The sequence below is a fragment of the Oncorhynchus tshawytscha genome, linkage group LG19, assembly GCF_018296145.1.
Source record: "Oncorhynchus tshawytscha isolate Ot180627B linkage group LG19, Otsh_v2.0, whole genome shotgun sequence".
Taxonomy (NCBI): Eukaryota; Metazoa; Chordata; class Actinopteri; order Salmoniformes; family Salmonidae; genus Oncorhynchus; species Oncorhynchus tshawytscha.
Window position 1 is genome coordinate 1,167,704 of NC_056447.1, and position 14,837 is coordinate 1,182,540.

Sequence of the window (14,837 nt, forward strand, 5' to 3'; positions counted from 1 at the left end):
TCGTAGGCAAGCCTAAATCCATTGCAGTGTCCATTGCATTGGGGGCTATGGGGCGGAGTGAAAAGCCAGCTGCAGGCCGTGGGAGCTATGGACGGGGGAGAGTGAAAAGTCAGCAGCAGGCTGTGCGACACAATTCCCCTCAAAAACTAATCATATTTGGTTGGTAGAGACCCAACTGATTATTTCCCACCAACTTTTGCAGATTCAAATATATTTGTTTACGAGTGCAAGGTCGAATTGAGTTTATGTACACACGCACTTCCCATATGAGGCGATCCATAACTGAAATGTGAAAATGAATGCTACACCACGCTAGCTCGCGCTTGGCCTTGCCCACGTCCGTGCATGTTCTGTCCACTATGCTTAATTTGCTCCCACCGTAAATAACACAGATGAACTATCTTGTGTTAGTTATAAATATACTTGACCCAACGCTAATGATGCTGGTCAGTGATATTAAAGAAAGAAGGTAGGAATCTTAATGGGCAATGAATGGAGGAAAGTATAACGCACCGCCCATCAGTGTTGACCAATCGCGTTCACGTTGTCATGCCGCGTCACACGGTTGCTAAGATAATAGTCAAGCAATACCTTCTCAATGTCAGAGGTATTATGCCGTGTTCCAAACAACTGGGAACTCTGAAATCTCAGACTCGGGAAAAAACTAGATCCGACTAAAAACATCGTTTTGAACGGTCATACTGGCCTCTCTTTAGCTCCGACTTTTAGAGCTGAAGATCACCGACGTCAGGATTTTTCAGAGCTCCCAGTTGTCTGGAAAGCACCATAAATTGAGAAACCTGCCTATTTTTCTCAAAAGTACGTAATGTCACGATTCCAAAGCTACATGATATTACAGAGAAGTAGTTAATTATCTCACATCTATGTAAATATTTGTAATGTTCTACTTCATGTTGACAAAATGCATGCTAATGTTGGGTTTGAGCTAGCGCCCAATTTTCATTTTAGCAATTTAGCAGACGCTCTAGTAAAGAGCGACTCACAGTATTGAGTCCATACCATTTCCCCGTAGGAATTGAACCCACTACCATTGCGTTACAAGCGCCATGCTCTGCCAACTAAGTTACACGGGAAAGACGACTCAAATTCACTCCTTGTGGAGCTCTCCTTGTCCCCGAATCACTCAGAATGCGCCGTGCAGCCCATTGACGGCGCATGGGAAACTTGCACAATGGGCGTTAATACGATTCCAATTGAGTTTTCCATCTCCTCAAAATAATCTCTGCGCTGGTCACTAGAAGAACGTAAAAAGAAGTGCTAGACCTTATGCTGCGTTCATATGTTAGTCGGAACGCTGAAATTTCCGCATTGCTGATTCGTTATAGGTAGCACAATTATAACTACAACCAGTTAGCAAGTAAGATCTTTTTAGGAAACTGGTGTTATGTTAGATTCAGTTGGCGTGTCAAGTGGAGATGAGCGTGAGAAGAATTGGGTTACAGTGGTGAATGCAAAAGAAAATACGAGAAGTTAAGTGGTAGTGGAGTCTTGTCAATCGAAGCCTAGTTTTGATTATGTTTTGATCGGAATAAGGGTTTTGGAACGATGTTGTTACCTGGGAGGTCCGTTTGAAGTCTCTATAAAAAATGTGGATGCTTTGGATGAGATGGCATCAATGAGAGTAACAATACGTTTGTTTTGTGTATCTATGGAACAGGAGTGTGCTCTGCACCTCAAGAAGATGTAGGATTGGAATGTGTCTCTTCGAAGCAAGGCACCTATCAAGGGTGTTACTTGTGCCACCCGGACAGATAAAAGCAAAGGATACATGTGAAGAATTTGATCAAATGGTTGGTGAGTGGGGAAGCACATTCCATCAATTCTATTGTTTTTGATGGAGTCGCTCCCTTCTCGCGTGTATTTCGGTTTTATGAGATACCCCTGTGAGAGCCTTCAACCTATGCAGTGTGATGAATGCAAATTATTTGGTCATGTGTCAAGTGGATGTTGACGGGAGGGGTATTGTATGCCAGCTGAGCCTAAATGCTGCAATTTTGGTGGTGAACATGCTCCCGAATTTCTGAAGTGTCCTGTTAGGGTGAAGGAGATGGTAAGAATCAGGGCAGTCCAGCATGTCTCCTATCCTGGGGGCTGTGAAAAGAGTGGAAGAAATTAGTGAAGTTGAAGAAACAATGGTAGTAAGAGTAGAGACAACAGAGAATATTCCTTGTCAACAGAGGGATCCTGACATGTTGCATGTTAAGAAGGTGGACTTTGAAGCATTTACTGCATTGGTTATGAATTACACAGCGCAAACAGGGGCAATGGGTGAAAATAGGCATCGTTGTGAATGTTTTTTGGCATTCAGGGATTTTACAGAGGCATTTCAAGGAATCCTGTCAATGAATGTGCCATCCTCACAGGCACTTGAGCCTGCTTAGGGATGTGATTTGAACTGTGACTGAAAGAGTGGGATGTTTTTTTAAATAAAAATGTTGCATTTTGTGTGATGTCGGGTATGGTGCCTCCCTTCCAGCAATGGAATATTTTGTTTCAATACCCTGCACAGTAGGTGGCAGCAATACACCAATAGGTGTAGTCTGCCATAAAACCTTAAAGAAGTCAGAAAGACAAATGGAGAACAATAAGTGTCAGTCCTGTTGTTTTTTATAAAGAGCATCTACCTGCACCTGTGAAGCTTGGTTATGTAAGATACGCTGTGTTCGGTTTGGTTCCCAAACCACTGCAGTGTAAGAACTGTAAAGGATTTTGCCTTCTTTCAAGTGTTCAGACTGACAAGAGTATAATGAAGATCAGTGTGTGGAAGGACAACAGTGTTGCAATTGTGGTGGGGGATCCTGGAGTGCCCTGTAAGGGTGAAGGAGATTGAGGTGGAAAAAGTTAGTGACCAATCGAATCTCCCTTACAGGGCACTCCATGAATGTGAGAAAACAAGTGATGCTAGTGAAGAGATGGTAGTGGATGCACCACAGGCTGAAGTAAATGTTTGCTGTCAGTACAAATATACCCTGTGTGTTAAAAATGTGGATTTTGTGGTGTTCATTGCCACATTTATAAACTGTAGGGCTGAAGTCTCAAAGAGGTCTAAGAAACTGGACATTGTTGTGGCAGAAAAGTTTTCTGGACTTAAGGATTTTTACATCTGAAGACTTGCCCAGGGGTTTTGGTGCTGGAACACTGCCGCCCTCCCAGGCTCCCAATGAGCCTATATAGGGATCAGATCTGTTTATTTTTTAACAGTAAAGTTGTTTGATTTATTTAAATTTTACTACCTTGTAGGTTTTTTTTGGTAGTTTATACCGTGTATGTGGGGAAATCCTGTGTTCATCCCGCACAGTAGATAGCGGGAGGCACAACAAATTGTGCAATTACCAATATATTCGGAAATACCCGAGTTTCCTAGTTCCGACTAGCACGTGAACGTGGCATTGTGCCGTATGTTCAGAATATAACATTGATTCCCAAGCTTTAGCACTGTGGGCAAAATGGCTAAAATGGAGTTGTTGGGATTGATTTTCAACCAGGGATTTAGAGCAGTTCCAGAGCTTCCGAGCCGTTGAAAAAACAATAACAGACTACCAAGGAAAAGATTGCCTATCGAAAGAGGAGAACGAAAGGAGAGGAAAACGAAAGAGGAGAACAACTGTCTACAGAAGCTGCTGGGTTCTTTGGCGTCTCTTATCCAAGGTACACCTTTATTTATTTATTTAAATTCCTCACCTTTTGAGTATCAAAAAATATTTCACATATTACAGTTGTGGTTATTAATTCAAATACAGATCTCATTTTCAATAGTTTCCAGTGCAAATTACATATACATCGAAAACCACTTGATATTAGGTCCCTGACCTCCCTCCTCCATAGTACAATGTTAGAAAGGCCATTTCACATTCATATTTCCTGTGATGGGTCTTATTTTCAATAGCTCACTGTCCATATGAGCTACACATCTACAGACAAGTGCGTTGGGTTCCTTGACCTCTCTTATAAAAGGTACACCTTCCATTTAAAAAAACAAAATGTCCGCTTTTGATTTTCTAAAAATATTTATCCTATTACAGCTGTGGTTATTAATTCACATACAGATCTAATTTTCAACAGCTTCTTTCATTCCGAATGACATATACATCTAAAACCACTTGATATTTTATCACTGACCTCCCTTGTTAACACCCATTAGATTTGCCATTTTTGATTTCACTGGTTTTATATGAATATCAGTTCTATTAGGGTGTTTTCACATAGTCCTCTTTAAAATAACTGATCTCAGTCCTCTTTAAACAAGTAAAAGAGCTCGGTTCTTTGTAGTCACACTGCCCTTGCCTTTGAATGAGGACTCAACTCTTTTGCCAGTTCACCTATTTTGTGGTCCGAGTCCTCTTTGCATTCGCATTGCTATGTTTTGAAAGAGAAGTAAGTAGTAATTATATTCAGAAGATCATTTTAACATTGAAATATTATTGGTGACAGAATGAATAGCATAAGAATACTGCAGATGAAATAATGCTGTAATGGCGAAGGTGCAATAAGATGGAATTCAGATATGACGTCTTTGTTTGAGCACTATCAAGACTTTTTTAACTACGGTGACATGAGAAACTGAAATGTCTTGAGTCAATAAGGATTCAACCCTTTTGTTACAGCAAGCCTAAATAAGTTCAGGAGTAAATATTTGCTTTAGTTGTATGGACTCAACCTGTGTGCAATAATAGTTTTCAATGTGATTTTTTTTTTTTAAATGACTACCTCATCTCTGTACCCCAAACATACAATTATCTGTAAGGTCCCTCAGTCGAACAGTGAATTTCAAACACAATAAACACCAAAGACAAGGGAGGTTTTCCAATGCCACGCAAAGAAGGGTACCTATTGGTAGATGGAGGCAAAAATATAGATTTATATCCCGTTGGGCATGGTGAAGTTGTTTTTTACATTTTGGATGGTGTATCAATACAGCCAGTCACTACAAATGTACAAGCGTACTTCATAATTCAGTTGCCGGAAAGGAAGGAAACTTCTCAGGGATTTAACCATGAGGCCAAAGGTGACTTTAAAACATTAGAGTTTCATAGCTGTGATAGGAGAAAACTTAGTAGTATTGTAGTTACTCCAAAATACTAACCTAAATGACAGAGTGAAAAGAAGGAAGCTTGTACAGAATAAAAAATATACCGAAACATGCACTCTGTTTGCAGTTAGGCACTAAAGTAAAACTGCAAAAAAATGTGTCAAAGAAATTAACTTAATGTCCTGAATACAAAGCGTTATGTTTGGGACAAATACAACACATCACTGAGTACCACTCTTCATATTTTCAAGCATGGTGGGGGCTGCATCATGTTATGAGTATGCTTGTAATCATTAAGGACTGGGGAGTTCTTCAGGATAAGAATAAACTGAATGGAGCTAAGCACAGGAAAATCCTAGAGGAAAGCATTGTTCAGTCTGCTTTTCACCAGACACTGGGAGATTAATTCACCTTTCAGCAGGACAATAACCTAAAACTCAAGGCCAAATCTGAGTTACTTACCAAGACAGTGAATGTTTCTGAGTGGCCAAGTTAGTTTTGACTTAAATCTGCTTGAAAATATATGGCAACACCTGAAATGGTTGTCTAGCAATGATCACCAACCAATTTGATAGAGCTTGAAGAATTTTGAAAAATAATAAAAGGAACATTTTGCACAATCCAGGTGTTGAAAGCTCTTAGAGACTTACCCAGAGAGACTCACCGCTGTAAACACAGCCAAACATTATTCTAACATGTATTGACTCAGGGTTGAATGAATCCTTACATAATCTAGATATATTGGTGTCCACATTTTTTTGCGATTGTCCATTTTTCCCCTATTGACATTCAAGTATTTTGTGTGATTTGTTGACAAAAAATAACCATTAAATCCATTTTAATCCCACCTTGTAACACAACTAAATGTGGAAAAAGTCAAGGGGTGTGAATACTTTCTGAAAACACTATGTGAAAACACCCTACTACTGATTGTTCTCCAATCTCATAAAATATTTTCGAAAAAGTTTGTCATTATCCTCGCAAGGGGAGGGTGCTAGAGTATTGAAAACAGGAGTGACACCAATTTTGTAAAAAAAACAAAAATTATGACTTGTTAAACAATCTCTTTTTATGACCATTTGTGTTAGTATAAGACAATATATTTTTTTTTAAATGCATACTTTGTACAGTATTTTCTTTTGTTCATATTTATTAAGGCTGCCAAATATTTTGGAGGTGACTGTTAAATATGTAAAATTATTGGAAATTATTTTGGAAATAAAGCTATAGAAAAGTAGGTCTGTACGTTAATTAGTAACCAAAGCAGTAATATGAAAACTATTTTCAAGAGGACCAAGAGAAAAAAAGAGTACCTTTCGATACGAGGTCAAGGAACCCACCACACATCTGTAGTTCATGGACAGTGAGCTATTGAAATGTAGTCATATCACAGTAAATATTCATGGAATATCAGTTAAATAAAAAATAGCATTTCTAATCGGTGTACTAGGGGGAAGGCAACCTGATCTCAGATCATTTAGTATTATTCTTTATTTAAATCTGAGACACGTGTTTAAAAAATAAAGATTTGTATTTTTTAACCTTTTTATTTAAGTAGGAAAATCCGTTAAGAACAAATTCTTATTTACAATGACGGCCTACACCGGGCGACACTAGGCCAATTGTGTGCCGCCCTATGGGACTCCCAATCACGGCCAGTTGGGAGATGCAGTGCCTTAGACCCCTGCGCCACTCAGGAGCCCAAAATTAGCTAAATTATTATATTATTTATTATATGTATTATATGTTACGAATTCTAGCTAGGTGGCTAACGTTTGTTAGCTAGGTGGCTAACGTTCGTTAGCTAGGTGGCTAATGTTAGGATTTAGGTTACGGTTAGAGGAAGAGTTAGCTAACATGCAAAGTAGCTAAAAAGTTACTAGGGTTGCCCATGAACGTGCAATCTTCGTTTTTGCCTTAAGTAACCGTCTGTCTTATGTAACAATACCAAACGTAACATATCATACAAATGTGAGTGTCCCGGATGTACATTTACTATGTTACGTCTAGTCTATGATACCAGGCTGAGGAAGGAAGTCAGTGACCTAACATCAAGTGGTTTTATGCATATGTCATTTGGACTGGAAGCTATTGAAAATTAGATCTGTATGAATAAATAACCACAGCTGTAATGGGAAACATATTTGTAGAAAATCAAAAGGGAATAATTTTGAAAACAGTCATTTGCGTTGATAATAGAGGTGAGGGAACACACCACATCTGTAGATCAGTGTTTCCATTAGCCGGCCTTTAAAAAAAATAAATGAAAAGCCGATAAATAAAATTGGCACTGCTGGCCAATTGTCTGGGAGAAGAATAAAAATGTGAAATAATGCTTTTTAGCCTATTAGTTTATGTAAATACCAGTTGATGTAAATACATTTGATGTCATGCTTATAGGTCTATGTGTTAATTTGCATAATTTCGAGGAATTAAATTGTTACGTGCGATAAATAAGATGCATAACAAATATACACGCACCAATTTAATTCCACCAAATGTTGCAAATTAACCCATTAGCAGCATACAGATACAGAGCCTTTTCGCAGAAAATCTTTCAGACACCACTCTTAGAAGCCCAATCATTGCAAGCAACAATTCTAAATGCAATCGTGTGTTAAATATAGTTTTTTTGGCCACGATTAAAAAAATATGTATTTTTATTTGTCAACTGGTAGTTGAAGTGCTCTTCCAAATCGCCATTCAAATGCATAAGCAACAAAAGATGGGCTTTATCAGCGCCTCACACACCACTTTGCAATGAGCTGAAGGAAGTATGCATTTGTAAAACATATAGCTACTTAATTGTTTGAGCAAACAGCTGGAGGCAGGGCTTTCTCCTATAGAGCTCCATTTCTATGCAATGGTCTGCCTATCCATGTGAGAGACGTAGACTTGGTCTCAACTTTTGTCTTTATTGAAGACTCATCTCTTCAGTAGGTCCTATGATAGTGTAGCCTGGCCCAGGGGTGCAAAGGTCCCTTGCTGTCTCTGCCTGGCCGGTTCCCCTCTCTCCACTGGGATTGTCTGCCTCTGACACTATTACAGGGGCTGAGTCACTGGCTTACTAGTGCTCTCCCATGCCCTCCCTACGAGGGGTGCGTCACTTGAGTGGGTTGAGTCACTGACGGGATATTCCTGTCTGGGTTGGCGCCCCCTCGGGTTCGTGCCTTGGAGGAGATCTTCGTGGGCTATACGCGGCCTTATGTAAGAGTAATAAGTTGGTGGTTTGCGGATATCCCTCTAGTGGTGTGGGGGCTGTGCTTTGGCAAAGTGGGTGAGGTTATATCCTGCCTGGTTGGCCCTGTCCGGGGGTATCATCAGACGGTGTCTCCCGACCCCTCCTGTCTCAGCCTCCAGTATCCGTGCTGCAATAGTTTGTCCCTCTAATTCTCTCCCTCCCCTCCCGGAGGACCTGAGCTGGTCATCTATGAATGTTTGAACATCTTGGCCATGTTCTCTTATAATCTCCACCCAGCACAGCCAGACGAGGATTGGCCACCCCTCAGAGCCTGGTTCCTCTCTAGGTTTCTTCCTAGGTTCCTGCCTTTCTGGGGAGTTTTTCCTAGCCACCGTGCTTCCACATCTGTATTGCTTGCTGTTTGGTTTTAGGCTGGGTTTCTGTATAGCATTTTGTGATATCTGCTGATTGCAAAAAGGGCTTTATAAATACATTTGAGTGGTTTGAAACCTGAACGTTTTACTACATAATATGGGGTGTGTTTTACCTTGCTTCAAGGTAGCCTAGGCAACATCTGGCCATATCCATGGAGGCAATTATTTTATATAGGCTTCCATATGCCATTGAAACCAGTAGCCTATTTCTTTCATGTCCTATCGGTTTTCATCTTTCTTTTATTGTCTGGTAGCGAAATGGTTGTATGAATTTGGGATCTACCGTCCCACGACTGTCCCAGAGTCTGTTTGTGCTACTTTCTTGACAAGCTGACCAATAGAATAGTGTAGACAGGAGTAGGCTAATTAAGCTATATCATTTTAACGATTCAATTTACTTAGGGAAAGCGTCCCCTACCGTTTTGGATGCACCACCTATGTCAATTTACTATCCCCATAGTAGATAAGTGTACCTGTTGTTGTTTTTTAAATCGCATTGCCAACAGTCGGGAGGAAAGGCAGCCCTCGCAATTTGAGCACAGCAAATACGAAATAGATTATCGTTTAGTTGCGACTGTCAGTGAAAAGTAGAGCGGCCCAGCCAACCATATCTTAATATTTAAAAATTAAATTGTGGGAAATGTTGATGTTCAAATACAGGAGAACGAGACCAAATCATGGACGCTGGACAGAGTGCATTTCAGTTATAGCAAAATGGCAGTTTATTGGGTCAAAAGATATCTTGTCCTGCAGTTTAACGTGCACGGACCTAGTTCATATAACTCAGTATGGAGTCAGGTGAAAAAGGGACCTATACAAAGGTTACAATCATTTTTATACATTGAATAAAGTACGCCTTCTGAATGGTCTCGAAGGGTTGGAGGCGGACCTGCAGAGAGGGGCAGTTTTATGGCTGGGTGTGTGTGTTCGTGCGATGGAATGTCTGTGTTTCCTGGGGTCGTGAGATAAGAAACAAAAGGGGGCATTTTATTGCTGGGTGTATGTGTTAGTTCCTGTTTTAGCAGGGAATACGTGCAACGTCTTGAGTCAGGCAGATTAGTTTGGCGCTGTATAATATATGAGCTATGTGTATGAATAATTATATATATATATATATATATATATATATGACAGAAAACAATTTGGAAAGCAACTGACTATTGCGGTAAAGAGTAGACAGAAAATACTCTCATCTGTGTTTTAGTTGAGCGAACAACAGTAGCCCTATATCTTATTAGCCCCAGCGGAGAGCATTGGCCATATCACCGGTGATTGCGCACTGTGCATACGCTTTTTATGATTATTGGGTCAGTGCAATTTAAGTTTGTTTTTGGACAATTTCCTCCTCCAGTTTAGACGGATGCCATATTCTATTTGCGTCTCCCCTTCTCGTAGGCCGATTATATGGACAACGTTGTTTTTATTGATTGTCAGAGTAGGCTAGCTACCCTGTACTCTTATTTAAAAAATGCTCTGCTAAAATCTCCAGTCATATAAAGTGTAGTAGTTGCATGAAATTTGTTTATCCGATGCAAAGAAAGACCAATAGAGTAGTGTAGACAAGAGTAGGCTAATTAAGCTATATATGCTGGGTTTCTGTATAGCATAGAAACGTATCTGATACAGCCCCAGTCCTCTACACTAAATGGGCTCAGTCACGCGTTGGCACGGTCTTTTTTTGCGAACAGTGATTGAGTTATATTATTATCCTACATTTGTACGACTGTCCAATCTCCTCAGCCTACTATTCCTAATGTCATATCTTACTTACACTGCAAAGATGACTTTTATTTCTGACTTTTATTCCAAAAGTGCATTTTTTATGGTGAAAATGTGCTTCCTCAAACTTGAAACTCACACTCCGCCTATGCACAGGCTAGTGATTTTGCTGTTGGTTGTCTTGTTGGCTGAGGGAAAGTACACGTGGACAGTTATTCCTGCATCTTCAAAGTAAACGGCAACACGTGTCATTGCATCGTCGACTTGGATGTTCTTTTAATATGAATTACCATAATCTAAATGTGATTTCTGGCATTCTGAGCACCGTGGGTGGACACCCTGATCAGGTTATGCACCAATGCATATGGATCCGGTACATTTCTCAAATGTCTTGTAAATTAAAACGCTGCTGGTCAAATGTCCGACGACACATTTACATAGTGGAAACCTTGCGGTAGATCTCTAGCACACGTGGATTGGAAGCCATTAAAAATTATAATTATTAACGGAAATGTATTTATAATCAGGGAACTTTAAAATGGGAATTCTAATGGGTGTATAATGGATTAGGGACATCAGTGACTTTGCTACAAGTGATTTTAGCTCTAGGTCATGCAAGTAGGCCTATTTATGTATATATTTTTTAACCAAAAATAAAGATTTTTTTTATGAACAAGATTACATTTCTAAATGTAATTATTGTGGGGTAAAAACAAAGTTGGTTTAAGCTCTCTAGATCATTTAATTGTAAAACATTTTATTTTATTGTTTTCTCTGTAAACACCTGATTCAGCTGATTGCACTTTTAAGACCACTGTGAGTGCATAATATTCCCCCTATTGAAGGCTGTACCTTGTTCTCTAGCATCATCTGATTCTAGATATATCACCCTGGTCATCATAGGACCTTCCGTCAACTAGGTATTGATGTGTCAACTCCAAATATCAAACCAATATCCAAACTGAAAACAAAGGGTATTCAATTACTATTCTAATTCCTAATGCTATGGTTGCAGATCTAGTGGTAATTGTTGTTCAATTACCACTAGACATGGGGTTCAGGTGCTTGGCATAAAGGCAGACCAATTTGTGTTTCCTCTTGGAGTCGGACCCAAAACCAGTCAAAAGATCCTGGGCTGTGGACCTCCCCTGATTCGTGGTCAGCGGGCTTTTTGGAGCTGCATCAATAAAACAATGGTTAAAGAAAACGTATTATTTTCCTTCCCAAAATAAAGTGTTTGATTTTTCAGAAGTGAACATTTCTGTTCTTCCCAAGTCCTGGTTAAAGCCATAGTCTCACTCCACATTTTGGGGGTGGGTGCTTATACTGTATTTTCCCTTTACATTTACAAGTGTGTAATTTAGACGCATGTGTAAATTGGACATGTTTTTTAATATTTTTATATCCCCGAGACACTAGAGTGTGGGGGCACAGCCATGTCATAACTATGACTACTCCAAGGTTTCACACAAACCCCTATATCATTTCAGTGTTCGAGTTCTAGCTAATTAATCATTTCTTCTTCCCTTCAGACCGCAAATGGCTCAATGCCATTGAAGAGGAGGTTCCCCCCGAGCAGCAGCACTGTGAGCAGGAAAGGAGCCCCAGTCCGGGGAAAGATGACTCCGAGCCCACACAGATTAAAGAGGAACAGGTGGCACTCAGGACCAGCCAAAAGCTGGAATACAAACCACTTTTCCCTGTGTGAAAAGTGAGTCTGAGTATCCAACTCAGTCCTCACATCTTAATAAAACCCAAAGTAAAGAATGCAAGAACAGAGACTCTTCAACTAAACAGATAAAAACAGAACCTCATGAGGACTCTTCAGAACCAACCAGTGACTCTCAGGCCCTCTCTTTAGTAAATCCAGGCTGTTCTGCATCTCAGAATGAAAACCGTGAAAGTGTTGACGCGAGGTGGAGTGGCTTTAAAGATGCGCAAATCAAAGAGGACACGGACAGAAAAAGAACAAATCCCTGCTTGTTGTAAGGTGTGTGGAAGGTCTTGTCACTCCATGCGTACATTATTGACTCATTTGAAAAGTCATAGAAAAGATGAGGAACATATTTGTGGTGTGTGTGGAAAAAGATGTCCATCACTAGAACATGTGAGGGATCACATACAAACTCACATGATGTCCCATCTGAAACCACCTAGTGAATGCCCTGCTGGTTCTAGTTGTAAGGTTTGTGGAAGGCCTTGTCACTCCTTTGGGGCTTTATTGAGACATTTGTGAAGACACAGAAAAGATAAGGAACATATTTGTGGTGTTTGTGGAAAAAGCTGTCAATCCCTAAAAGGTTTGATGGATCACATATTAGAAACTCACAGAACTAGGTTTTGTGAAGTTTGTGGTAAAGGTTTTGACTCTCCTACGGATCTTAAAAATCATATTAGGACCCACACAGGGGAGAAATCATTTCCCTGGAATGATTGTGGCAGATGTTTCACTTCGATTGGAACTTTGAATGTCCACATAAGGATGGTCCACACAGGGGAGGAATCGCATCATTGCCATGAATGTGGAAAATGTTACGCTCTGAGTGGACATTTAAAAATGCATATGAGGCTTCATACAGGAGAGAAACCGTATCACTGTAATGAATGTGGCAAAACATTTTGCCTTGGCACCTCTCTGAAAATGCATATGAGGACTCACTCAAGGGAGAAGCCTTATCGGTGCCAGGATTGTGGCAATTCATTCTCTCGAAGGGATCACCTGAAAATCCATAGCAGGATTCACACAGGGGAAAAACCTCACCGCTGTCCTGAATGTGCCAAATGCTTCCCTCAGAGAAGTAGTCTGCAAATGCATATGAGGATTCAGACAGGGGAGAAACCCCATCAATGTCATTTTTGTAAGAAATGTTTCACCTATAGCCATCATCTTAGAGGGCATGTGAGAATTCACACCAATGACAAACCATTTCCCTGCCAGGAGTGTGGCCAATGCTTCAGTCAGAGTTCCAATTTGAATCGGCACATGAAGAGACACATAGGGGAGAAACCACATCATTGCTATGTGTGTGGCAAATCTTTTTCCACTGGCTTTCAGTTGAATGTGCATTTGAGAATACACACAGGGGAGAAACCACATGTGTGTTCTACATGTCCAAAATGCTTCAGTGACAGAGGGGCATTAATTAGTCATCAGAGACTGCACACGGAGGAGAAACCTTTCAAGTGTAGTTATTGTGATAAATGCTTCAGACATAAGCAGAACATGAAAGAACACATGAAGAGAAGGCACAAAAACATGACTGTGCCCTATGTCGGGGAAGGGGATCAAACAGATGATTGAAAGGCCATTCATCTCCTCTTGGTTGGATAAGATATGACCGAATGAATGCTTGAACTATGAGAACATTGCTATCTAACTGGCCTGCGTCACCAGACACGCTACGTTTTCAGAGCGTGATACGCTCTTATTAGTGTAAATGAAACCAGGTGTAAGCGTGCCGGCTTTGCGAGAGAGTCCCTGCTCATAGTTTGACACACATTTGAGCTGCAGAACTGTATCCCTAATTAACTTAGTTTGTTGTCGATAAGAGCTTTGTTCAGTAAGCATACATTTATTTGACATGTTTTTGACCGGAGGACAAAAGTAACTTTGTTTAACGTTGTAGTTTTTAGAGCTTTTTTGTTAGATACATGGTACTTTTATACACAGTGGTTTGATTATACACATTACATATTGGATAGATAGTACTCAGACATCTATATAGTGTTTTCCTTATTTACTTACCAATCATATGCTGTATAATCCCACCCCTCTGCTGCTCTCAACTCATCCCACCTATCTCCATAGACCATCCTCTTTTGATTTCCACGGGCCATATATATTTTTAACTGTGCTGGGATGTCTTACATTAATTTTGAGCCTTTCTAATCATATACTATCCACCGATTTGTAAGTTAATGATGACATTTTGTCCTATGAGTATTATATTATATGAGTACGCTGCGCCTTGGTCCAGTTCTTAAGACAACCGTGACACACTAGACTACATACACACTCACTCACCTACAATACATTGACACTCCCATACACTACACACGCAAACATAGCATACCGTGCACACTTGTACACATCATTTGCTGCCGCTAATCTGTTCTTTGTTTTACTCATATTATTATTATCTATCCTGATGCCTAGTCTCTTTACCTTGCCTTCATGTACATACAGTGCATTCGGAAAGTATTCAGACCCCTTGACCTTTTTCAACGTTACAGCCTTATTCTAAAATGGATTAAATTAAATAAAAATGTATCAAATCTACACACAATACCCCATAATGACAAAGTGAAAACAAGTTTTGAGTTTTTGCAAATGAAAGTAAAGGTAAAACAAATAAACCTTATTTACACAAGTATTCAGACTTTTTGCTATGAGACTTGAAATTGAGCTTTGGTGCATCCTGTTTCCATTGATCATCCTTGAGATGTTTCTACA

At 39.9% G+C, this 14,837-nt stretch overlaps 1 protein-coding gene across 1 annotated transcript; it reads left to right on the plus strand.

The window, feature by feature from the left end:
• The first annotated feature begins 3,396 nt into the window (after window positions 1-3,396).
• Window positions 3,397-14,591, plus strand: LOC112219081 (gastrula zinc finger protein XlCGF17.1-like). The gene is made up of 2 exons (XM_024380290.2): window positions 3,397-3,669; window positions 11,917-14,591. Exon 2 carries the CDS (start codon window positions 12,690-12,692, stop codon window positions 13,683-13,685), a length of 996 nt encoding a protein of 331 aa, XP_024236058.1. The 5' UTR covers window positions 3,397-3,669; window positions 11,917-12,689; the 3' UTR covers window positions 13,686-14,591.
• The last annotated feature ends 246 nt before the right edge of the window (window positions 14,592-14,837 follow it).

What these genes read in the sequence shown, in the direction of transcription:
- LOC112219081 (XM_024380290.2), top strand. Translation starts at nt 12,690, where the DNA reads ATGGATCACATATTAGAAACTCACAGAACTAGGTTTTGTGAAGTTTGT.